At 44.9% G+C, this 26,512-nt stretch overlaps 1 protein-coding gene across 1 annotated transcript; it reads left to right on the top strand.

Annotated features, from left to right (window-relative positions):
* Positions 1-1,589: 1,589 nt before the first annotated feature.
* LY86 (lymphocyte antigen 86) lies at positions 1,590-25,793 on the top strand. Its single transcript, XM_084850396.1, has 5 exons — positions 1,590-1,728; positions 13,320-13,406; positions 16,720-16,848; positions 22,237-22,289; positions 25,251-25,793. The coding sequence occupies exons 1-5, from the start codon at positions 1,605-1,607 to the stop codon at positions 25,332-25,334; spliced, it is 477 nt and encodes a 158-aa protein (XP_084706522.1). The 5' UTR covers positions 1,590-1,604; the 3' UTR covers positions 25,335-25,793.
* Positions 25,794-26,512: the final 719 nt, after the last annotated feature.

The raw sequence follows: 26,512 nt of genomic DNA, 5'->3' as shown, positions 1-26,512 counted from the left end.
TGGATATCCATTCCCAGACCTGGGTCTTCCATCAAATGTGCAATTCTGACCTCAGAATAAAGAACTAGTTAAAGCAGCCTTCCCCAAACTGGAGCTCTCCAGATGTTTTGGACTAAAACTTCCAGCAGCCACAGACAGCATAGCCAATGGTCAGGGAAGATGGGAATTGTAGTTCAAAACATAAGGAGAGAAGCTTGGGAAAGGTGTTAAGGCTGGCCAAATGGTTCCCATCATCTTATGCTCGAGACATTAGCATGCATGGGTGGGTGGAACTGAAACCAGCCCTTCTAGAGCTTTCTAGGAAGTCCTGCTTATGGCCTGCACAGGACCCACACAGAAATTATCTGATGAGGAGTTGAGAGCAGCATCTCAGAAAAGGGCCACAATTCATGGGTGGTCCTTCCAAGGGAGGCACTGAAAGACTGTGTCCAGTTCTGGGCACTGTACTTCAAGAAGGATAGAGACAAAATGGAATTGATTCAAAGGAGAGCAACAAACATGGTCAGGGGTACAGAAAAGAAGTCCTTTGAAGAAAGGTGGAAGGAAGTAGGTATGTTTAGCCTGAAGAAGAGACAACCGAGGAGGGACATGATAACACAACTCAAATCCCTGAAGTACAGTCAAATAGGAGGGCGCACATACTTGTTCTCTGCTGCCCCAGGGGACAAGACTAGATCTAATGGACTTAAGTTAAAGGAGGGCTGATTTTGGTTAAACATTAGGAGAAACGTCTTGATGGTAAGAGCAGTTAGTCAATGGAATCTATTACCTAGAGGAGTGCTGGGCTCACCCTTGCTGGAGGACTTCAAGCAGCAGTTGGACAGCCATCTGTTGGGGATGTTCTATCTCTAGATTTCCTGGATCAAGCAGAGGGTTGGACTAGATGGCCTCCAAGATCCCCTGCAACTCTATGGGTTGGATCCAGATTTAGTCATCATGCTTATATTAGAACCAATGAAATCAATGGGACATGTCAGTCAAGCCTAAATTAAGTCCTTTTGATTTCAGTGGGTCTACTCTAAGCATGCACCATACAACCCCATGATCCTTTGAAGTAGTCCCAAGACAGTCCCTTGCTTGTTATTGAAAGCTGTGTCAACCCCACTACAGAAATAGAAGCTGGCATCATTACATGCCGAAGGCAGAGAGAAATCTCTGCAAAAGGTATGACACAAACAAACCACATCTATGGTTCACATGGGTTGGACTTTCCTTATAATCTGATGAAGTATGAAGGTGTTAAAGTCTTGTGAGGTAAGAGTAGTGGAGACAGCATGAAAGAGTTCTCCCTCTAGCTCAGCATGGAGTTGAAGCTTCAGAGAGGGAAGTATTCTCGGGCCTTTCATTATTAGTACAAACTGGTATGAAACAGAGCACAGACATCTTAAAAGAGAAACACCACCCCTCTGATTAGCCATTTGCTTCTTCTGTTACACCCTTTGACAGCATGAGAATGTACTGGATTATTTAATGCCCGTGTAGGCAATTGATGCAGTAGGTTGGAGCTGCTGCATTTGCTAGAAAGAGGAAGTAGACAAACTAACCCTTCACACACTGATTATGAAGAAGAGAAACAATTTTACAGACCCACATCAACGGGCAGCATGAAGATGCTTAAGGTTGTTCCTCTCATCTTTCTGCTGATTTATACTGCCACCACCATCACCGGATGGCCTGCACACACCATCTGCAAGAACAGTCGGTTGGAAATAAAGTACCGAAGCTGTGGTGAGATCTTATCATTCCATTTGACTTCTCCCTATTTTGGTGTTGTTCTTGTAACAGCAGAAAACAGGCACTTGCAGCGTAGTAGATTGCTTGCTGGGTTTGAATGCGGGAGGCCCATTTTAGATTCCATGTTCAGCTGGAAAACTTACTGGATGGCTTTGGGGGAGTCACACACCCCAATCCAAAGATCTGAGTCTGTGTGTGTGTGTGTGTGTGTGTCTGAACGTGTGTATTGGTCTTTTCTATGTGCAAGGGTCTCCATCCTTTTCAGTGGAGGCGCCCAATCTACATAAACAAATGGCTATGTATGTGGATTGCTTTCCTCCATTGAAATAAATGAAGAGACCATTCTGTACAGGGAATCTTCCTACATGCATCAAAATTCCTGTGCTCAGAACGTATCAATGGATTGGGGCATTTCTTTTTCAACATAACCAGCTTCCAATTGGCTAGGAAGTTGTAAATCAAGATAAACAGAAAATATTTAGTATGCTCTAAAGTTCTACAGACGTGATTAAATATAATGATAATAACAGGAAAGAGATAAAATAACAAAAATCCTCAGTTTATGCCTTTTCCCAATTTACCATGAGCTTGGGCTTTCAAGCATGGCCATTTTTAATAAAGATCAAGTAAACTGTAATGTGGTGAAAATCAACAAAGAAATGAGGACAGGGCGAATGCAAATTCATCTAACACTAATCATCAACTGCTCAAAATAATGATAGCTTGGAACAACAAGATTTTATAAAAGTAATTCTTTAAAAAAAAACTTTGATGACTCTAAACAAACAAAAACATCTTTCTTCCTGCAGCACATGTAATAAATAAGACAGGGAGAAATTTGATTCTCTTTTTCCCACCCAAGAACACATTTTGGCCATAGTAGTATAAATTCCGTATTTCTCCCCAGCTCCCTGTTACTCAACCTGACACGAGGTTTAATGTGCTACTCAGAAGGAACCACGTTGTCAAAAGCTGTCACTGTGCTCAGCCATGCATTGGACATGCACAGTGGCGGCATTTCCCATGGACTGTGGGCTTGTTTGTGCTTCCAATCTGCTGAAGAAGAAAAGGAACAAACAGGCCTGAAATGAATGAACAACGAATCCGCCCGGCAGTGCTTCCTTTTCAGCTCCACAGCTCTGCTGGCCTTGTGCCCCCACTGAGGCACTGATGCGCTTTACAACGGGGACAAAGGGAATTAGCTTCATAGACATCTCATTCATACGAGGCACGTGACATGAAAAGTGATGAATGGTAAACGAAAACCCGAGCGTTTGTTTTCCCAATCCATCCAAACACAAAGGCTGCACCCGTGGGACTTTATTTTTCCCCTCCCCTGAAGCTCAGCCATAGCTTTACACATCCATTGAAATAAAACCAGTGAAGGCCACAAGGAGTAAATAAATATTTGGAATGAAATCTTTTACCAGCCCATTCCTGGGAGACCAAGTCCGCTTTCAGATATTATAAGCAGATCCCCGGTATTAGGAAAATATAATTGAAGCTATGAGGATGGCTTGTTTTTTCTCCCTATGCTCAGGAGGAAAAACACACACAAAGCTGCCATTTTATGAGTCAGACTAGCCCACAGCAATCTACTCTGACCAGCGGTCTCTCTCCCAAGGCCTCAGGCAGAGGTCTTTCCCAGCCATGCAAACTGCAGTCCTTTTAGCTGGAGATACCAGGATTGGATGCAGACCTCCTACACCATCTTTCCCCAACCTAGCACTCTCCAGATGTGTTGGACTGCAACTCCCATCATTCTCAGCTGGCATGACCATTGGCTATGCTAGCTGGGAATGACTGGACTTGCAGTCCAACATATCTGGAGGGCACCAGATTGGGGAAGGCATGTGCTTCTCTACACTTAGCTATGGTCCCAACTCTAAACAAGACACTCCCCATCAGGGAATTGAGCCCTTATCTCCCACATGATGGGCAGTAATATTGGCTGCTATACCACTGAGTGTTCTAATACAGACTCCTCTAATAATAAACACAGTGTTAAGGAATGGCTGGAACAATTTATTTGAATATAAAGTACAATGGAGGCCTGGAGCCGCAAACTGCAGCCAGCCATCTTACAACAGCTATCTAATGACAACCAGAGTTCTTCTTCCCATACAGCCTCTGGGGGGTTAATGGGCCTCCCAGCACTATTAACACTTCATTCACCACATTCATGCACAGTACGACATCCTCACTGTCACCACACAGCAGATGCAATATGCTAAGCTCACACTTGGTGGAAGTCCACCGTCACCAGCATGAGATGCTTTTTACAACCCAGCCACTGTATCTGCTATACAACACACACACACACACACACACACACACACACAGAGACAGAGACAGAGACAGAGAGAGGCAGGCAGGCAGAACAACAACAACAACAAGGTCTCTATATACCACCAACGCTGTCCTTTGGTTGTTATGTCCTCTAATTCATGGTAAAAACAACAACTTTTGAAGACAACCCTAAGCCTATTTACTCTGAAGTAAGTCCCACTGAAACCCACTGGGTTTGCTTTTGGGTAAACGTGGTTAAGCTCAAGCTGCATGTTTTTTAAAAAGGGTTAACTAGCCCCACTTCCCTGGTTTGTTTTCATTAAAAACTGATGAATGATTCAATGACTCTAGCCTAGTTGGTTACCAACTGGAGACCTCTTGACCACATCTTTTGCCCCGAAGAAGTTCTGCATTGCCCCTTTGCCAATCTAGGTCTATTTTGTGGTGATGCCAAAAATAGTTTCTCAAATTGTCAGAGGTACGCACAGCTCGAAAAGGTTGCAGAAGGTGAAGTGCTGACCCATCATCACTACTCCCATTTCAAAATGGCCCGCCAGGAAAATTTGTTGCTGACCAGGCCTCTTGCCCTTTTATCTACAGATATGTAAGGAAATGTAAGCCCTGACTGTGACAGCCATATTTTCTGCCAAAATGTGGCTTCAGGGGAGTCCCATTTTAAGTAGAGAAGTGGCATGTAGGGGGTGGGGTACTTAAAAACTTCCCCCACCAGCAAAGTATTCTCCCCAGCTGTTTGTCTCCTTGTGTGGTTCCAAACACTTGCAGGTGGAATCCTGTGGGAGGAAAAGCAGTTTGGGGAGGCCAATTTGAAGCATAAAACTTGTCTGTGGGAAAAGGGTTAAATATTGACCAACACACACCATTCTACTAAAAATGGGACCCTCTTCCTGTGGTGCCTTCAGGGCAGGATTCCAGAGCCACACTCAGCAGAAGGGCCCCCAAACACAGCAGCAGTGCGACTCCAGGTTTTGGAGGGCCTTTGGGCAAGACATCCTCAATGGAGTGCCCCTTCCTTAGGGGGTCTACCTTCACACCACCATGGTGACCAGCTGCTCTTGCTTGTCCTCCTCTTTCTCATGATTGCTACCCTTTGGGGGCTCGTTGAACTTCCACAGCATGTCCAATTCGCCTTGCTTTTCCGGTGACTTTTAATGCATTTTTTGTTGTCTCTGCCACAGTTTGCGCAGATAAAAATTTGTACAGATTTTGGCAGTAAAGTATGCAAATTATGGCTGTAATTTGCACAAATTATGCAAATTTGCACAAATGCTTTTTATGCAAAACAAAATTATGGAAAGTACGCCAGCTGGCTTGTTGCAAACTGAGTTAGGCCAGCTGGTGGAAGATGGAATGGAGTTGGGGGGCCGAGCTGATGAAAGCTGGTTGAGCTCCACCCCCCAACCAGATTCCTCTGACATCCCTGTTGCTACCACTTGTTTGCTTAGCAGGCTGAGAGCCAGAGAGCCAGTCAGCAAGTAGGGAGGGCCATCTCTGTTCTCCTTCTCACTATTACCATTGCCTGGGCCAAAGCGCGAGGCAGGTGAACAAGCAGTTGCAACGGTGAAGGGGAGGAGCAAGTCTTGTCAGCAGGCCCCTGCTGGGGTGTGGGCCCTCAACACGTGGCCAACCATGCCTGCCTGTGACACTGGCCCTGCAGAGCTGGGCTGGCATACCACATGTTGAAGTAAACAAAGTAATACACATTATTATCTAAAATCATTGCCCACCCTCCATAAGACCATGAAGTCCAGACTCTAAAATTACCTAGCTCCTGAAGCTGGAGTTCTTCAGTAAACCTTGAGCAGGTTCCATCACCTTCAACAGTGATCAGTTCAAGATCACTGAGTGAGCTTCAGGGCTGAATAGGGGCTTGAGCTCACATCTCCCTAGCCCACATCCAGTTGCCACTGCACCACACTCTCATCAGTGGTCTCTAAAAATAGTTATAGAAACAGTTAATCATAAAGCTTGCAATTCAGAAGATTTGGGCTTTCTCTGCTTCCCTTATATCAAATTAGCAGGCAGAAGGACAAAGAGCTTTTCTTTTTAAGGAAGTTTATTCCTGGAGAGGGAAAATGGCACACACATACATATACTCTCTCTCTCTTTTCTCTCTACATAGAAAAAATGGGCTCCATCTCCCTTCCACCCACCATCTCTCTCAAGATCTCTGTGACAGATTAAATCTAGGCTCATCTACCATGGTGACACAGATCAAGAAAAAACAAACCCAGGAGCCAGTCCATTTCAGATTTGTCTTTCCCAGAGGTTGCAGGCTTAGATTAAACTCTGTCATTTAACATGAAGCATAACCCTGTCCTCTTTCCAGAAATCGACACCACAGCAGCAAGAAGAAAAATATCCATAAGCTTCAAGGTACAAAAATGGCTCCCCAATGCATGCTTAAGAAGAGTCAGCAATAAAGACAGATTAGGCGCCAGATGGTTTTACAGATCATGCGAGACACAAATCAGAGTGTGTCAATACAGGACAACTTAAAGCACTCAGATACCTGACACACAGGAGGGCAGGGGTTTAAGGTGTCTGTGTGTCCTACTTTACAGAGGACAGTCCTCTATTTGAAGGGACTTCAGAGGATAGATAAGTGGCCACCCTACATGGGTTGGGCCCGTCCAGAGCCTGGTCCCTGGGCAAACAAGTACTGCAATATTTATTTATTATTTCATTTATTTAGAATTCTTATACCCTGCCCTTCCTCCACAATGAGCACAGAGCAGCTTAGGATATTAATGAAGCAAGTACCAATAAAACAATCATAAAACCATATGATCACACAAAACAATTAAAATACATCCATAATAATCTAACTGAAAAACACCCAAAGCAACCAGTCAGGCGCTAACTCCTTGTTTAAATAAAAAGGACTTTCATTTACATTTAAAAATAGTCACGGTGCAGGCTAATCACATCTCTCCTGGGAGGGTGTTCACAAACTGGGGGCCGCCACTGACAAAGCCCTCTCTCAAGTTCCCACCCTCCTCACCTGATTTATAGAGGGGGAGGGACCGTGAGCAGGTCATCTGCAGGTCAGAGAGCCCTAGGGCAGCCTGCTTCCCTTTGGGGCCAAACGGAGGCCCTCCCCACTCACCCAAATGGCTCAAGTTCTACTGCTTTAAGTAAGCTCAAGGGAGCTATTGTGGATTTCGGCAGGTGGGACGGGGAGGAAAAATTATCATCCAGGACTTAAAGGCCCACTCTTGACTATGTTCAAGATTAAACTGGGAAAGGGGGGAAAGAAGGAAAAAGCAGCATGTATTAAAAGCATTTCTTGCAGTTACTTTTTGTGTACTTACAATGGTATCCATGCAGGTCAGCTTGTAGTAATTTCTTTCCTTTTTTATTTTAAGCAGAAGGATTTATGTGTTTGGCAGGCATATCTAGGCGTACATGGGTCCATTTAGCGGTTTGTCACTATTGTCACACTGGCCTGGTTGGTGTGGCTGTCATGAATGGGCTTGCAAGCCATGTGTTCCCCCCTCCTGCCACATGTGACATCCGAACCAAGAGTCAGTGTGTAGAATTAGAAAGAAAGGTGCTCCTAAACCTAATTTGGTTTGCTCTGTTGGGCAGCAGGTCTCCAAGGACCCAGGCAGAGCTCTCTGACATCACCTGCTACTGGATCCTTTTAACTGGAGCTGCCTGGCGCTGAACCTGGGACCTACTGCATGCAAAATCAGTGCTCTAACAAGTGCCCTTCCATCTCAGGCACATGGTTGCTGTTAGGGGGGGGGGGAATGCCCCATAGCCAAGTGCCTGATGTGGTGCAACCTCGTCCCATCCGAGGTGACCAGATGCAGGTGCTTCATTCCCCAACAGGAAATGGAGGAAGAGGAGGATCAGTAGTGCAGTCAGGAAATGTTCTACTCTGGACTTAATGGTCTTACGGGGAGGCCCTCTTTAGATGGTCATGTGTATTGTTTCACTTGCTTCAAAATATGGTAAGCCAGCCCTGCTGCATTTGGTGCCCAACTTTACAGAGGACAGTCTCCTATTTTGGAGAGGACAGTCCTCTGTTTGAAGGCATCCTCTGTTTGAAGGGCTGCCCTGTCCAAGTCTGGTTTAAAGTCAAAGAACCATAAGGAGAGAGAGCAGAAGTGGCCTTGAAGTTGCCCAACAACAGTTAGCACTGAGACAGCAGACGGAGCAGCCACACAGGTCACCTCATCAGTCTTCTCGACTATGGTGAGATGTATTGCATTTCTATTTAAGTTATAGTTATTATTTCTAAATTACACTTATAAATATAAAATCACATATATGCAAATGTCGTGCAAATTGATCTCCTCTGCTGGCGGGGGTTTTTTGGTAACGCAATTCCTCTTTTTTGACAATGCATAAGTGGGCACCCTACTCTTGCTCATTCTGCTGAGTGGGGCTCAGGACCTCTGCCCCAAAGTCCTACTTTGAGGCACCACTGAGGTCAATGCAATGGCGTGATCAGCCAGTGGCTGCAGGATAAACCAACATCCCATTTGCCAATACGTGCACATTAAAAAGAGCCCAAAATGCGTTCACAATGCTGTGAACCTCTTTTTAATGTATTTCTGTAACTATGCACCCTACTATAAATACTATAAGTACTGCAAATGTAAGACTCAAATGTGACTTCAGTTTTACATTTCCAAAGTGTGGTAGGGTGGCCACGTGTCCTCTTTTACAGAGGACAATCCTCTGGTTGAAGGTGTCTTTCTATTTGAAGGCCTGTGTAGGCCAAGGCCTGTTCAAAGCTATAGAATCATAAAAAGGGAGGGAACACAGGAGACATGACGCTGCCCATCAACAGTTGGAGCCTGGGCAGCAGATTGAACAGGCAGGCACACATGTCACCTGGTCATAGTCTTCTCCACTACGGTCAGATGTATTGTATTTCTATTCAAAGGCTCAATCCTATACATTGAGCAGGGGTTTGGACTCGATAGTCTTGTAGGCCCTTTCCAACCCTACTGTTCTATGATTCTATGCATGTTGAGACAGGAAAAATGGCTGTTGGGGGGATGCTGGGATTTGTAGGACCTTTTCTGTCTAAACATGTATAGGATTGTGCCCTAAATTGTAGTAATTATTGCTAAATCTGCATCTATACATAAAAACGAGCATGTGCAAATGTTATGCAATTCTATGTCCTCTTTTGGGGTGATGCGTAACTGACCACCCTAGAGGGAAGTGTGCTTTTGGCTGTCCAATGTTCTGTTTCAGGACAACATTTCCTATGCAGAAATGACAGTTATGAGAGCATGCTTTAACTGAGGAATTAAACATAATTCTGTAATCATTTCTTCACCAGAGCTGTTGTGAGGATTAATTAGAGGGTGTCTTATTAAGGGCTTTGGAGGTGGAAAGCACTAAGTAAGTGCTAAGAATGATTCCTTTGTGTTCATTTCCAGTTTCCTTTCTGCTCTGCTATTTTAGTGTGAAGCTGGGGGGAAAAATGAGCTCAAATAATTCACTGGCCTGCCATTGTCTGACTGCTCCCAGAAGTGTAATATGGAAAGGCCAAAGGTATCGATGTTTCTGTGGAGAAGTGGGATTTCTCCCCCACTCCCTCTAGACCTGCATGAACTCAGCCAGATCAACGCCTGGAAACCCATGCTATTAATCTGCTAGATTCTGTTTCCACAAAAAAATAATTTAAAGCCATCATCTGTTAGAAAACTATCAACTAGCTGTCTGGAATTATTGAACCAAAATGTGCATGGACATTAAGAAGGAACTGGGGGAGGGGAAATGGAACAGTTCTCATGCATCATGTTTTCATTAGTCATTCCAAAATGTCTGTGATAGGGTCAATCCCTATTGGAAACAAAATTTCACCCTCAGAAGATGGCCACCAATTTGCATGGCTTTAAAAGGGGATTAGACAAATTCAAGGAGGATAACACAAGTGGGAAGTGCTATTGCACTTGTGTCCTATTCATGGGTTTCCCACTGGCAGCTGGTTGGCCACTGTGTTAACAGAATGCTGGACCCAATGGACCCTTGGCATAATCTTGCATGGCTCTTATGATGCTTCCAGGCCCAGCACTGTTGTTAAAATTCAATCCAGTTTTGTCCCTCACTGCCCGATACACCGTCCATTTGTCATTTATTCATCTAATTTATCTCCTGCCTTTCAGATCTAAGGCTATCCCAAGGGAGCTCTTTCACTCTGTGGGGCATTCTCCATGTGGGAAAATCATGCTTATTCTTCACTCTATTGGCTGAAAGGGGATCAAGTATGACAAGTAAAATGTGAATTCTGCAAGAGAGAACAGATTGAAGACGGTGGGCGGAGAGAAGCCTGGGGAATCAACAGTGCTGTCTATGCTTGAATGTGGTGTGAAGTGAAAGGTTGAAGTATGGTGTCATTTTCTCTTGGGAAAGAAGGGTAAACATTTTGACTCTGTGAGAATTCAGGATGTGTACATTTACAGCCCGCAGATGAATGGGTGAATGGCTAGATATAACTCCATAAGGAAAGTACAATGAAGGCCAGGTCTCCAAACAGGAAGCTCCGGTTCTTTTTTAGTCTGTGCACTTTCCTGCACAGATTAATTTGGGCCAGGGCTGGCTGGAGTTAATCCTAGACTCTGCTTTCAAAAGCATTGCTCAGCATCAAAACTTGGGAGGTCATAAGGAAGAGAGTGCCTTAGGGCATACATAGAGCACCTTTATCAGTAGAATAACCACCAGCAGCTTGCCCACTATACAACTGGGGAAAACAGGAAGAAAACAGGCATACAAGTTAGACCACATGACATCAGGGATATCTCTGCTACAAGCCAATTTGGATGGCTTTAAAAGGGGATTAGACAAATTCATGGAGGAGAAGGCTATCAAAGTTTACTAGTCATAATGGCTTTACGCTACCTCCAGTATCAAAGGCAGTATGTCTAAGTATACCAGCAGCTGCTGGGGAACATGGGAGGGAGGGTGCTGTTGCACTCATGTCCTGCTGATGGGTTTATCATGGGCAGCTGGTTGGCCACTGTGTGAACAGAATGCTGGACTAGATGGACCCTTGGTCCAGTTCAGCAGGGCTCTTCTTATGTTCTTATCTAGAGCACCAACATCTATTATTTTAGAATGCCAACAAAATGCATGATGATGACAAAATGGTTGTGTGACTCAGCTGCCCCAAGCAAAACCCACCAGTATGCATACAAACAGTTTTCTCAAATGGTCCAAGGCACCCAAACCAACATCAATCTGTGCAGGGAAGAAAACAGCTGTTCAGAATGAAATAAGCCCAGTTCACCAGACTGTGCATTGCCTCTTCCCCAGCATGCCCAATTTTCATGATATTCGATACAAAGCACAAAATACCAGCTGCTGTACATCTGTACCCACTGCAGGTGGGAAACTATTCCACACTTGAAAGCACAAGGCACAGGTAGAACAAGCACAAGTGTTTGCAAGTCTGTGGCACATACAGCACACAAGTCACATTTGTAAAAGGAGAACATGTTCTGTTTCTGACCTTCCTCATGCAATGCATGAAAATAAAAGGAAGTGAAACATTCTCGTGCAGAAGTCGAAGAATTATCGTTATCCAGAGCAGGCTGGGGAGGAAAAGGGTGACACCGAAAAGAGAAGTCAAAATCAACGTGGTTCCTGTCAGTGGAGGAAAATGGTCTCACAGCCTATTTGCAATACTTTATGAAAATAGGATTACAAAATAACAGAATTGTTTAAGGAGCAAAACCATTCAATGAGTCTCTCTTGCTAAATGATGTGTTAAAAATTGCTCCCAAGACCCAAATAATAGAATCATAGGGTTGGAAGGGGCCTACAAGACAATCGAGTCCAACCCCCGCTCAGTGCAGGAAGCCTGATTCCCAGGCGGTCTCTCATCCAAGTACTAACCAGGGCTGACCCTGCTTAGTTTTCAAGATCAGACGAGATCAGGCGCATCCATCACACACTATAGGAAGACACAGGGGTGCTTCCAACCCCTGTCTCCTTGCGCATCTCAGTGGTAAGGCATCGTTGTGACAAGCCCTCACCATATTAGCATTCCTCCCACCCCAACCAAACAGCGGGCCATGAGGTGGAATGGGGGAAAACACTAAGACAGTGATGTCACATCACACATCTCTGATAGACAGACAGACAGACAGACAGACAGACAGTTTGCAGGGGTAGCTGTGTTAGGCTGCAATCCTAACCACAGTTACCTGGGAGTAAGGTCCATTTAACTCAATGAAGCTTACTTATGAGTTGAGATGTATGGGATTGCACTGGTAGCCCATAGTCACAAAAACAAGAAACAGCCTTGTGGCACCTTAAAGATTAACAAATAAGCTAATGTATTTGTTAGTCTTTAAGGCGCCACAAAATTCTTTGTTGTTTTACAAGAACAAAGGTTACTCTTGCTTGTTTCCAGCGCATCCCAGGGAAAAGGTTCTGAAGTCTAGCTGACTTTGACATGCATTCATTGCAAACACACATGCAAGAAATGGTGACAGACAAACGTAGGGCTCCAGTACCATGATATCTCATCCCATAAGGAAGGCCTGCTCTTTCGTACCATTGCTTCATATTGGAGAACAATGGAAAATGCAGTCTTTTATTTTTCTGTAGTATTGGCTCCTGGACTGTGGTCCAGGGACCACGAGTGGCCCTTGGCACTCTTTCTGACACTACAGTGAAAGTGAGGAAAATGCTTGAAGGTTGGCTATTTCTTCGAAGGACTCACCACATGCTGAAGAAACAAGCCACTTTCCGGTTTACATTTCAGCACTGGCATTGCAAAAGCACTGTAAGAGAAACCCACAGACAAAGCCTATCTCTGGACATGTGTCTCCCTGAAGAGCAGCTTTTCCCAACCTGGCACCTTCCAGATGTGTTGGACCTCAATGACCATCATCTCCATCCAATGGCCATGCTGGCTTGGGCTGAGGGGAATTGTGGTCCAACACATCTGGAGGGCACCAGGTTGGGGAAGGGTGCTTAAAAGTCTATGTTGCTTAGTCAGATCCTGGCCACACGAGGTCAAATGCAGTAGCTTTTGGAGCTTCCTTCCACATTGGGTCCATACAGTAAGGAAGGATGGTAGTTCACAGGGAACAAGCAAACCAGAATAGTAGCATTCAGTGCAACCAAGTTAAAGAACGGCTCTTCTATAGGATGTTCAGTCCATCCTATAGTTCTTTCTGGTTAAGTTCTACCTGACCTGCCATTGGGAGGGAGAAGGGTTTCCAGTTATTTCTAAACCAAGTCTCCTCTGCACTATAAACAGAAGTGCTCACCTATGGCTTGCAATATGCTTTTCTTCACAGATCCACTGCAAGACTTTGCTTTTAGCTTTGACAGTTGTTCCAGTACAGGGGCCCAAACAGTTAACATCAGACTAGCAACTGTTTTAAGTAAGTATAACATGTCATATTTCACTGCGCCAAACTATGAAGTTCCTTTAGAAAGGGGTGGGTGTTAAGCAATTAATAAAATACATGCATTCTAAATTAGGAATCTCCACTATGGATACTTGACATCAGCGAGCAAGCTTGTCTCTGGAAAGCCCTTAGACTGGAACTTGGCCCTAATTTTATATTATTTTTTTGTGCCAAATGTGCACTTCTAGTTAGCTTGTCTATGCTGGATGCTTATAACTGGTTCACTTATGATGTTCATCGCCTGCTGATTGAAGTATCAATAAAGGACTGGCAATCATCAGAGGAGGTCTAATATTAGGGACATTTCTGCTAGGGAGGTTCCTAGGAAAGTGCAATAAAAAGGAAGTGTGGAAAGCAGTTGTTAAAGGCAAAGCTGAAATTTGCACAGAGTATTGTGTAAACATTGCCTGTGGTGCCCCGTGGGCTACGGGTACGCCCACACCGATCTTGCAGTGACTTCGGTCTTCTAATAGCTGCCATGTTCCCTTGCTCCCCCCCCCACTTCCTCATGCACACACACAAGAAGAGAGGCTTCATTCTCACCCCTTTAACTCGCTATCAACAGGTTCATTACAGATGCAAATCCTCAAAGGCTCTCAGGCTACAAAGGAATAACAGCAGGGAATCCAAATGGGAGCTACGATGTTGCCAGCAGTTTGAACAGGGACTTGCTGGCTAGAATAATTTAGGGAGGGAAACCCCTCCCTTCCAGTGATGCTCCCCTACGTCGACCCTCACGCATGGCCAACCGGGTCGACCCTCTAACTTTTCCCACTTCGCTCTGCGCCGCAGTCTAGCATCCCTCAGGTCACGCCCCATGCTGTCCTTCTTCTCCTCCTCCTCTACCTCCTGGATTCTCACAGAAGAGGGATGGGGGGACTTTAGGCCCAGCCATCTGGGTGCTAGCTTCTTGAGAAGCACGCCTATCTATATCTGAACTCGCTGGGGAAGATGCCTCCCCCAGTTCTGGCTGTTCCCCTTCTAAATCTGAACTACTAACTATCTCCATACGCTCAAAATCAATCTTGACAATAACAAGGTTGAGAGAGAGGTGGGATCAAGCACAATCAGTGATGCAGTTAGGCCTGGACCCTGGGCTGAGGTTTAGGGCCCTGCAGCCCAAGGGCCCCCTTAAATGGCCAGCCAGGGAGTGGCAAGTGATGAGGGCAGCAGAAGCAAACTCCATTTCATTCCTGCAGTCATGATGATGCGATGATTGAAGCGAGTCTAACAGCACAATCCTATGCATGTTTAGACAGAGAAAAGTCCTACAACTCCCAGCATTCCCCAGCCAGCCTTGCACTCTAAATTGCAAAACTGAATGTGCTCAGAGGTAGTGGTCATTTTTTTAATCGGGATTGAAAAACTGTTTTGTTGTTGTTCAAACATATCAGGAATGTAGAAGCAGTTTCAAAGCATGGAATGGTGGTTGGGGAGGGAGGAGAAATGTGAGCCGTGCGCTTAGCAACCAAAGTCATACACGTGGCTATATAAAGGGGCCCCCTTATAAGACTCTTAAGTCCAGGGTCGAAAGACTCTTAAGGCCTCATAAGACTCTTAAGTCCCCTCATAAGTCCCCTCATAAGACATGGCCATCTAAAGGCGGCCCCTCATAAGACTCTTAAGTCCAGGATCTAAAATTACCTAGCTGCAACACTGAGTACATTTGCAACTTAAGTTGGGAAGAGGGGCCCAGTTGTAAGACCACATGTGAACATGGCATCCAGGCCACCCAACACTGTGCTGTGTAATGAACGGATGGCCACAGCTACCCCCATCTATTGAAATCTGAAATAAATCCCCATCCATTTTTACCCATCCCATCAGTTAAACCACATTTTGGAATGTAACCAGAACTTGTCCAGGACCCTAACCCACCCCACACCCTGTCAGTCAGAGGAGAACTCCAAGGATGGGGATGATGAGGTCCCAGAAGCTCCCAGGAGGCCATCTCCAAAGCAGTGTTGCCCAGTAGACACTTCTGCAGATGGGGACCCTAGCAGGTAGTGAGGCCTTCCAAACAAAGCCCTCACCCATCCTCAGGTAACTCCTTCTGTGAACTACCGGCAGCCAAGAACCTCCTCCTCCACAGCCCAGGGACTTCAGAGTATCTTTCATCCTCACCAGAATACAAACCTATGTAATTTCCAAGCAGGCTCCCTCCATGGAGGTGGGGCTTCACCCAGACTTCTCTCTGACAGACTATGTATAGCAGGAGTGCACAACCATTTTGGCCCCGAGGGCCACATGCAATACTGGCTTGGGGGTCAGAGGCTGCATGCACACACCCACATGCACACATCCTTACAATCCAGATCACTCTTTCTTCACTGCTAGCAGCAACGGGAGAAGAGAAGATCTATGTCAGGATCACTGCAGGGTGGAGAGAAGGCATGATGCCATCTGTGGGAAATCAGCATGGGGAAATTTAGAGATGGCAGGAGAGTTCAGGGCTGTCTTAAACTGGCTTGGGAGACCACATGTGGTCCCCACTATGCAGATTGTGTAGACCTGATGTAAAGCATCCATCAGCTCCAGATCACTGTTGGAACAATACTCCTTGAGTCTGGTCTGATCCTGAAGCTTGCTGTCCATGATTCTGACTCTCAGCTGTGCATGGTTTTGACTCACACCTGGTCACACCTGATCAGAATATCCCCTTGGTTGCCATCCTAGAACAGGAGAAGTTCCGTGAAGCCAAGAAAAAGGCTGGACAAAAAAAAACGTAATGATCTGGAACCCTGGAACCACCAGGTTTCCAACCAAACCTCTGCCTGAATCTGACAGGCGCCATCCATGACTCATCAGATTCAGCCCGAGCTCCTCTCTGGACTCACCAGATTTCAACGTTGCTCTGCCCTGGGGCTGCCTGTTTCTGCTCCTGGCCTGGCATGTATTTTTGAGATAAAAAATGAGCAGCCGCCTTACAGGTTTGCAGGAATCGGATTAATTTAATCAGCCAATCTGAGCCCTGCCGACAATCCCCTTGCCAAACACACAGCGCCAAATGGAGCAATCCTGCCCATGCTTACTCAGAATGAAAGTCCTCCTGTGTTCAGTGGGGCTCAGTCCTCAAGTAAGTGTGCATCAGACTGTAGCCTAAATTTGGGACCATCGCTTGTTCTTTGCATTCAGGAGGTAAAGCATGTTATGTAAACAAAAAACAGGGTTTTGCTTTCCCCCTCTCTCTCTTCCTCCCTCACTTTCTTTCTTTTAAAGAAAACTAGTATAATGGGAATGCCTTATTTTCCATGCTCATTAGATTCATATTATGTCTACTCTACAGGGTACAGCATCAATGAACTGACTGTGGATGTAAGTCTTGGCGTTAATGGGAGGAGTGTCCCAATTTACTCCAAGAAAATTTGTGAGCGAGATCACCCACAGTTTAGTTTCTGTGGAAAGAAGAGAGGAGGTAATTAATGTTTCATATATAATTTGCTAAAGATGCAGTGGCAAAAAGGGGTAACAAGCAGGGAAAACATGCCCTTCCAAATGAATGCACCAGGTTGGGCCTATCCTAACATTCTGTTTATTTTAGCCCAGACTTCTTTGCATTTCAGAGTCACTGTTTTTCACAAAGCATTGCACTAGCATTCCCTGGTAAGAGGATTCTCTGGGTAGAGGGGTGTCAAACCTCAGCCCCGTGGACCCAGTCTGCCCCACCTGGAGCTCCAGTCTGGTGCTCTTGGGTACCTGAGAGAGCCACACCCCTTTCCTCAGGGCCCATCACCTCTGCCCCAACTGCCAGTTGTCCAGTGGTTTCCCAGCTTTTCCATGGGCTTTTTCCCATTAGGAACATAGGAAGCTGCCTTCTACTGAGTCAGACCCTGGGTCCATCTAGCCCAGTACTGTCAACACTGACTGGCAGCGGCTCTGCAGGATTTTAGGTAGGAATCTTTCCAGCCCTACCTGGAGATGCCAGGGATCGAACCCGAGACCTTCGGCATGCAAAGCAGGTGCTCTGCCACTGAGCTATAGCTCCCTAGCTGTTCTGAAAGGTTGAAATCAGGCTTCATTACCAGCAGTGAGAGCTTTAATATGCTGGCAATTTAGGCCCTACTCCTTTTCCCTTTGGCCCAGCACTTTCTTGCCTGCAGCCCCACCTACCACCGGCATAAGGCCCCCAAGAACTTCTCCAAAATGGAATTTGGCCACTGGGCCAAAAGAGGCGCAACACCCCTGTTTTAATTAAATCTAAATTGATTGTACATATTTTGTTGGTTTGCTCATTTTATGGTTTTCATGGGTCTGTTTAATTTTACTGTTATATTATATTGATTTTATACTTATGTACACTGCCCTGGGATCGCCTTTGGTGATGAAGATATAGAAAATATTTAAATAAATACCTTCAAAATCAATAATCTAGCTATCAGTCTCTAGGACATGGTAAATCTCAAGTGGACACACATTGTGAAGAAATATTCACTAGGCAAAGATGATGGGTAAAATATCAACTATAGTGACTTTATGTCAAACATGAGCATGACCAGCGGTGTGGCTAAGTAATTTTAGACCCAGGACATATTGGCTTTGGTGCGGGGGGGGGGGCTTTAGATGCCCATAGGTATTATTTTAGCTGTGAAGCACAGAACTATCATTTCTCTTTCCCACCCCTCAACTGCCATTCTGTGTTGTGAAACTGTTTCTACAATCCTGTTACAGAATTCTCTACCACAACACGTAGTGATGGCCACCAATCTGGATGGCTTTAAAAGGGGATTAGATAAATTCCTGGAGGAGAAGGCTATCAACAGCTTCTAGTGCTGATGGCTATATGCTACCTCCAGTATTAGAGGCAGTGAGCCTATGTGCACAAGTTGCTGGGGAATATGGGTGGGAGGGTGCTGCTGCGCTCATTGTGGGTTCCCAGCCGACAGCTGGTTGGCCACTGTGCAAACAGAATGCTGGACTAGATGGACCCTTGGTCTGATCCAGCATGGCTCTTCTTATGTTGTTAAGTTCTTAACAAGGAGACTGTTTGCCAACCCTAATAAAAAGCAAACGAACTTTGAGCATGTGCAGTTTTGCATTTTAAAGGGTCCAATCCTATCCGTGTTCAGACAGAAAAAAGTGCTACAACTCCCAGCATTCCTCAGCCAGCCAGGACACTTCCCTGGCTAAACATGCATAAGATTGTGCCCAAACTCACTTAAACCGTAGCACCATCATGACCACAGGAATAAAATAGAGTTTGCTGCTACATCTGCTGCTCTCTGGGTGACCATTCTGGGGGCAGCGCAATTTTGGCTCCAAAGTCCAGCCCTAGCAGCACCACTGAGCGTGACAATGCAGTCTGGTATCTTAGTTTGGTCTTGGGCATACCTAGAGAAAGCGATAAATCCTGCTAAGAAAAAAGAGAAAAAAGCCATCCCATTTTATGATCCAGATGGATGTAACAAAAATGAGAGAAGACCATGGTGGCTGACCATCCTCTATGCCAGTCGCAAACCCATTCTCCAATGAAGCCAAAATGGCACCATCTACTCACAAGAAGGAAGGATCAGGGGGCTCAGGGGGCTTGCAAAAAAATCTTTAGGGGGGAAAAAACCCTGTAGTGGAGGGACCCCCAAAACAGCCCAATAAGGGTGAGGCATGCTCACTGGCCATGGAAGGCTGTCTGGCTGGAGGGGAAAACAATGAAAACTGGGGTGGGGGGAGGCACGGATTGGAGTATCCTGGAAAAGGGCATGACTGGCTTTTTGTTGCACCCCCTCCCCGCGTTATCTGTACTAGCAGTGGTAGCTCTTGTCCTCTTTAGCACCAACAGCATTCTCAGCCTTGTACAGGACACAGGTGTGAGTTCCCTTCCCCAGAGATGTCTTGCAGTCAAGATAGAAATGTGAAAAACAGAACAGCCCTTGAGAAAGGAGGTCGGGTGGATTAGGTGGGAGCAATTTGAGCATAAAGCTACAGCAGCCAAGGAAAGGCTTTGCAGAAGTAGCTTTTTAAGGGCTGACAATCAGGACACTCTGAACATGTTACTGCTCGGTGAAGCAGTCGATTGCTGTGCCATCATCTGCTATCGGTGCATCCTTCCTTTTCTCACACACATCGGCACACACAGCATGCATGCAACAAATGAGAAACAAACGTGCGCTGGTAGCACAATAAGCCAATCATGCACAGCTCTTTCCCTGCTGCAGTTGCAGTTGATGCATAATAAATACTAGGCTGTGAGTTTCATGACCATGCAACCATTCATCTACTAAGGTGGCCCCTGAGGAATTGCTCGCCCTTTTCTTTTCTTTCTTTTGTTAACATGGCACAGAGATATCTCACGAAATAAGAGGCCAATACTACATGAGCAAGCAATCATGCAAATTATGGAAACCAGACTGATGGGAAAATGTAATTCTGTGGCACTCACAGATCTCTTGGAAAGGCATCTCTTAATAAGAACCAGTAGAAAATGCATTAGAGAGAACTGAAGTCCATCGCAGGCAAAATGCATACTGCTGCTTACATATTAAATCAGAAAGCCCAGTCCTTCTGCAGGCTTGCAGGTCTTTAATCTTGGTAAGGCAGGAAAATTGTTTTCTCTAACTGAAGTATATTATGACATAAAGCCGTAGCTGATTGCATTAGATAATACCATATATCTTCATCTATAGACACTGCTTCCAAATGCCAATAAGCACTTATTGCAATGCCTTAAATAGCCGCCTTCCCTTTAGGGACATGGGATTTAGCCTAGGGCGTGAGGTTATAGAATGGTGTCTGAATGTTAATATTTCTGCTTATATGTTTATTAGCTGTGTCTGATGTTTTGTATTGATGTTTTGTATTGCTCCTGTGTTTGTTTATTCAGTATTTCTATCCCATCTTTTTACCAAGACAGCTAATGAGAAGGGTTATCATACCTAAAAAAGAAAACAACCTAGAATAATAAGCAGTAGTCTTTAAAATGTTATCTAAAATGGCAACAGAAAAAAAGGATGCTATAACAGCAGCAAGAAGTGGGCAAGCAGTAAGTATCATTCAAACAAAGAACGAGCAAAGAAATACTAGAGTTTTATATATATATATATATATATATATATATATGCGCAAAAGTCATGTTTCGAAAGGAAGGTCTTTGTGCAGCCATCGATGAGGGAATGAATCACACCTCCCTTGGAAGAGTATTCCACATCCTGGGGGCAGCCACTGAGAAGGTCCTCTCTCATTTCCCCACCAGACAATCTTCTGAAAGAGCTGGGATACACAAGAGAGCATCTCCAGAAACTCTTGGCATCTGGGCAGGCTCATATGGGAGCAGGTAGCCCCTCAGGTAGCCTTGGTTGCAACTATATTTATTTACGATGGGAATTTCCTTCAGTAAAGAGTGTCATTAATCAGGCTCTATCAGTTTGAGGCATCTATAGGAATGTGAAAATGTAATATAAATATTTATAAATCCATTTAAATCCATACTTAAAAATAGATATCAGTATTTTAAACGAATAATAAAATCTAAACAAAGAGCCATTTACATAGTCCATAGTCTAACAGGGGCCAACCACTGTCTGCGGGGCACTCACAAAGGACATAAAGAGGTTAGCTGTCTCCTCTTGCTTGCTCCCAGCTTCAGTATTCAGAAGTATAACTAGGACTTGCAACAAAATGGTGGAGTGCTCCTATTCAAGCATTGCAATCCCTCCTCCCATATGGGGTTTCCGGTTTTCTGTGGCTACTGGACTTGTTCAATCCTTCTTGGGCTGTTGAAGGGGTGGGGAGAGAAGTTTCAACACATTTTTGTATTTCTGCAATACTCAAGGTTTCCCAGAGCATGCTGGATAGCTCCCTCTTGTTTCTCAGTGGTCCTGTTTTGGCTGTAATCCTCTTGGCACTCACCATGTGAATTTGCCACGTAGAGGAAGCTATGCTGCCTGTGCTCTGTTGTTTGAGCTGACGCTAGATACCAAATGTCCTGGCCACTGAGATACATGCCTAGGTAACCTCTAGGCTGGATTATTGCAACACTCTCTAGGAGCCTTTCTACACAAGGCATTTATTGTGCGCTTGTGATTTCTCACTCACGGTAGTTTCCACGTGCTTTACATGACACTGTCATCCTCCAGGGCCTCTCCCATTCTTTGCAACCATTATAGTAATTTTTTTTCTAACAAGGAAAGCCTGGTATTTCCTTGAATGGCAGCATGAAACCCTGATGTATTTGAGCAAATCTGCTATACCTAGTGGTTATGTAATGGAACATATAGAAAGGCAGAGAAAGAAAAAACCCAGAAAAAAATGTGTAAAGAAGCCAAATTTAATCCCACAAAGAATCCAGAAGCAGAAGCCGCGATAAAGTAATGGGTTAAAAGCCTCATGTAGAAAAGCCCTACCTCAGAAAAAGCCCTACCTCAGCTTTCCCCAAGCTCCAGACATTTGGGGCTTTAATTCCCATCAGCCCAAGCCAGCATGACCAATGGTCTGGAATGATGGGAGTTGTAGTCCAAAACATCTGGAGGGCACCAAGCTGGGGAAGACTGTTCCATGTGGAGGCTGCCTTTCAAGACTGTCTGACACTGTCACTTATTCACCATGTGCATTTATTTATTAATATATTGAATGCCATGCATTGTGTTCAAACTGCAGCAGCTATTTGAATTCTGGAAGAGAGCTGAAGAAAACATGTTTGGCCTGTGCTGGAACAACAACAATTTGTTTCTGGTCAGGGATCTAAGTCTTGGGTTCTGTTCAGTATATCAGATGTGTCCATTTCAGCCCTGGGTGCTAGGCTGTTATCTAGATATAAAAAAGTTTCTGCCATGTCTGACTCTCTCACTCCCCACTGGATCTATTTGTGTTGCAGAACAAATCTACTATGAAGGGCCAGTTTCCGTGGGATCCCATGACCTTCCCCAGGTATGTTCTTTCTAGTTTGTTCTCTGAAATACAAGAAGGGTGGCCTGTGCCCTACTTTACAGAGGAGACCTCTATTTGAAGGACCATCAGAAGCCGGTCCTCTGTTTGGATGTGTCCTCTGTTTAAAGGGCTGTCCAGCTGAAGTTCAGTTTAAAGATAAAGAACAATTAGAAGGGAGAGCAGCAAGCCCTTGAAATTGCCCATCCACAGTTAGCACCTGGATTCCAGACTGAGCAGGCACTCAGATCACCTGGCCACAGTCTTCTCCACTATTGTGGGATGTATTATATTTCCATTTACATTCTAGTAATTATTTCCAAATCTGCATCTATACATATAAATTAGCTGGTGCAAATGTTATGCAATCTGTGCCCTATTTTCCCTCTTTACTGATGATGGAATTCCTCTCTTTTTGGAGATGTATTAGCAGTAGGGATGTACAGATTTTGTTAAATCTGTTCCGTCTGTGTTTCATGGATTGTCAGTCATTTTTCATTCTGTCATCCGCTCATTGATAGAACCCAGGCCTGTTTTTTTTTAGAGATGTCCAAGAATTGCATTCCACTTGCACAAACACACTCTTGTGCTAATGCAGATCAGCACTAGCTAATGCACATTAGCGCAAGTGTGAATTTGCACAAATCCCCCCAGTAAAAAAAAACAGTCAGCAAGTCCATGGAATCTGCACAACTTGGAATAAGCCAGTCTGCTTTAGAATCCCCAGGTTGGAGTCACAGAAATCCAAACTCATCTGAATCTATTGCAGATAACTCCGACATCCCTAGCAAGCAGCCACCCTAAACGCAAGTACTGCCTGAGTAGCAAAGCCATGAGCAGCAGTGGTGCCATTATAACTGAATGCACCCAAAATGCAGGGCACATCAAAGAGGGCTGGGGTTGTTGTAACATTATCTAGTAAAATGTACTACCGTAGACATAGTCATTGGTAATATCTGGTGCTTCTGAAGAAGGGGTGCTTCACCTTGTCACTGCCCGTGATGTAACCCACAGTTATATCCATGTCTGAAGTGGTAACTCTGGGTGGCACCAACAGGATTAAGGCCCGAACAGGAGCATCGAGCAACAAAGGGTTGGAGATTTTTTCCTAATGCCAATGGCCACATGAGCGGAGCATTAATTTTTACTGAGTTCAAGATGGGGAGGGAAGGTTTAAACCCTCCCTCCCTGTGATTCTGCTTATTATCCCCCACCCTGGTGTGCATCTGGTGTTTGATTTCTAAAAGGCAATGATATGGTTGCTAATCACATTGTTCGCATTGCCTGTAGTTAGGCCCTCAAATGATATGAGAGTTCTGGCTGTGGACAAGAAGTCCCACTGCATGAGCAGAAGTCCCATTAAGTGAGTGACATCTACGCAGGCAACTGTTGGATCTAACCCATTGGAAATTACCAGTGATGTTAGCACGTTATGGTATCACCACAGTCCAGAGATCCAGATGCAGATAGATCTGTTGTGCTAACAGGGATTTCCATTCATCTCAATGGGTGGTTCTGACCCACATGTGCTCCCTCCTTTGAAATTAATGTTGAAGCTGTTCTAGGCTAGTTTTCCAGCTAGTTTTCCATCTTCATAGTATTTTTTTTTTAATTCAGTTAACACTGAATTCTGTTCAATATGTGCAAAACTATACCCATCTAATTTAGAAAAGATCAGGGAGGAAAAGGATAATGTCAGTCAAAAGGATAACCATCTCATTCTAATTAAGCAGCTGCACTAAAAGTAATTGCTGCTCATGTAATTGAGATAATCAAAGGAACCAATCTACGTACCTTTTACTCCAGTGCTATCACTTGAAATCCATATTTCAGAGTAATTGGGTTGGAGCCAATAGATTTACTTCCATGCATACATGTGTAACAACCACTGCGGGTCCAAGGGGGCCTTTAACCAGAGGTGCAGTGCTCACGCTTCACCTTTATGCCAAATGCTCCTCCTAAAATGGGGAATCGCTACTTCTAAAAGGGGGAAATTCGTTCAAGCACTCATTCAAAGATCTAAGTAGTCTGGAGTGGTACACAGAGTGTCTTGCCTTGACTAAGCAACTGTACCATCCTGGGAAAGACAAGGGGGGAAGATTTTTCCCTTAACACTATCTGTCTGTTGAAATTCCCACGAAAGGCTATTGCCACCACAACTCAGCTTTACAGGCAAGTGTTACAGCAGCAACACTGCGCCATCCTGGATCCCACTCATGTCGCACCTCGTGTCTGCTTATGTTCAGCTCTCCCAAGGCCTTGCGCACAGCCACCATAGGGTTCTGTCCAATTGTGGTGTTGTGCTGGTACAGGGGTAGGCAACTTCTGCATTGCCTCCCCCAGACCTCCCTGTGTTGCCAAATTCAGCAGTGTAGCAGGGGCCAAAAATCCATGGTTTTTCTCAAAAACACAGCATTCAGGAAGCTCCCACCTTGTTTAGAAGCAAAAGCACACTCCAGGAAGGCTTCTGACAGCACAATTCTGCTTCCAGACAAAGTGAGTACTCCCCACATGCTGTGTTTTCAAGACAAATTGCTTCCTTTTTTGCCACCGCCACCACAGCAAATTTAGCAGCAGCAGTGAGGACTGCAAAAAAGGCCCCCCCGGGGGGGGCATGAGGCCCACAGGACAAATGATGCCTACTCCTGTGCTAGTGGGAAGTCCTTCGCTTGTGCAAGGCAGGGCATTTGATTTTTGCCAATACCCTCCTACCTACTGCATCCATCCATGTCATGTCCTATACTGTTTCAGTGGGTCCCTCAACCCTAAGGTGCTTGTTTTCAGACAGCATGAGGGGCTACAGGATTGTTTTTGACCATTACCATACATTTGGATTTTCTGAGTGGACAAAAGCAGAAGAATAACTGTCAGGGCAACATTCAATAGTGACTTGTAAAGGGAGAGAGCCAGTCATTGGACTGTTATTCTGATCTAATACTTTGCTCTTGGTTTGTTTTTTTACAGGGAGACTTTAATGTAACAGTGCAGCTATTCAATGAAGACCATAGCACTATTATTTGTTCGGATTTTACAATCAAGAACCAATGATAGGATGTTGGTGTTTTTAACACCGTCATTAAAAGATGCAGCTAAAAGCAGCATGAGCTAGAGAAAGTTAAAAACACACACACACACCATACAATCTGCAATCCAACAGGTGTGTTGCAGTGAAGTAATGGAAAATGGGTGTCGAGCTGAAAATGCCTCATGTTCTGTTCCTTTTAAGGAAGTTGCAAAATCCTGATGTGTCAGTTTATTCCACCGGATTCACTGCAGTATATTTAACTTTCCACCCCATCACACTCTGCTCCTTTTTATTAGACGCTGCCTGATGATGTGAATGAACTACTTATTAATAAAGTATATCAGTTGAAAACAACTACTGGACACACGAGAAGGGACCCTGCATTCAGGAAGTTCATTAACAGAGTTACAACAACCAAGATGTAAATGTAGCTAAGGTCAAATAAAACTTAAGCTAAATCCAGTGGAATGGTCAGAACAGTGAAAGGCTTTCATGTTTGCATGACAGAGCTATTCATCCTGAGACCATGTTTGCCAGTGGCAAGGGTCTCACTCCATTGCCCCATGAAAACTAAAATCTCCCTGCTAATTTCAAATCCTACGGAAAACACCAAACAAGGGTTTGGCTTGCAGACAGGACACACAACGCACACCCTAATCCATTATGCTGATGCTATTTCTCCATCAATATTGTGTTGTTTCTCAAATGGGCTGCAGCACAAGTGGGCAACCTGCAGGCTTTGGCACAATTTCATGCAGCCCTCGGCACAATTTCATGCAGCCCTCTGCATGTGATCACTTCAGAGCTCTCCTAAGAGTGATCTGCCCCTTCCCAACAGCCCACTGGGTGAAAAGAGAGAGACAGAGAAAGAAAGGCAGGTGGTAGAAAGAGTAAACGAGTGACACGTCAACATTTGGCCTTGGGCATGCCCAAGCTGGCTTCAGCCCCACCCACTGCCAACATGCGACACACACACCCCTCCCACAACAGATTATCCACAAGGGAATGTAGTCCTTGACAAAAAAAGACTTCCCCCTCACTCCTCACCCCTTTGGCTACAGTCTAGAGGCATAGCAGTGTCTGGATGGGGGACTGTCCTGTTTCCAGGGCGCAGATAGTCCCAGGAGCAACAGCAAGAGAGCAACCAGTTCAGGCCAAGGTAATACACTTGAGAAAACCATGTTGCACCACCTTTAGTTCT

This window comes from Heloderma suspectum, chromosome 4, assembly GCF_057233095.1.
Source record: "Heloderma suspectum isolate Gila_16-S chromosome 4, 16-S_ref, whole genome shotgun sequence".
NCBI classification, from domain to species: Eukaryota; Metazoa; Chordata; class Lepidosauria; order Squamata; family Helodermatidae; genus Heloderma; species Heloderma suspectum.
The sequence above is the reverse complement of the archived record's forward strand: the minus strand, read 5'-3'. Positions and strand labels throughout refer to the sequence as shown.

Excerpts from the sequence above, each read along its gene's own strand:
- LY86 (XM_084850396.1), top strand. The coding sequence starts at position 1,605 with ATGAAGATGCTTAAGGTTGTTCCTCTCATCTTTCTGCTGATTTATACT. Across the intron at positions 1,729-13,319 it reads AATAAAGTACCGAAGCTGTG|ATCCACTGCAAGACTTTGCT; the intron begins GTGAGATCTTAT and ends TTTTCTTCACAG. Across the intron at positions 22,290-25,250 it reads GATCCCATGACCTTCCCCAG|GGAGACTTTAATGTAACAGT; the intron begins GTATGTTCTTTC and ends GTTTTTTTACAG.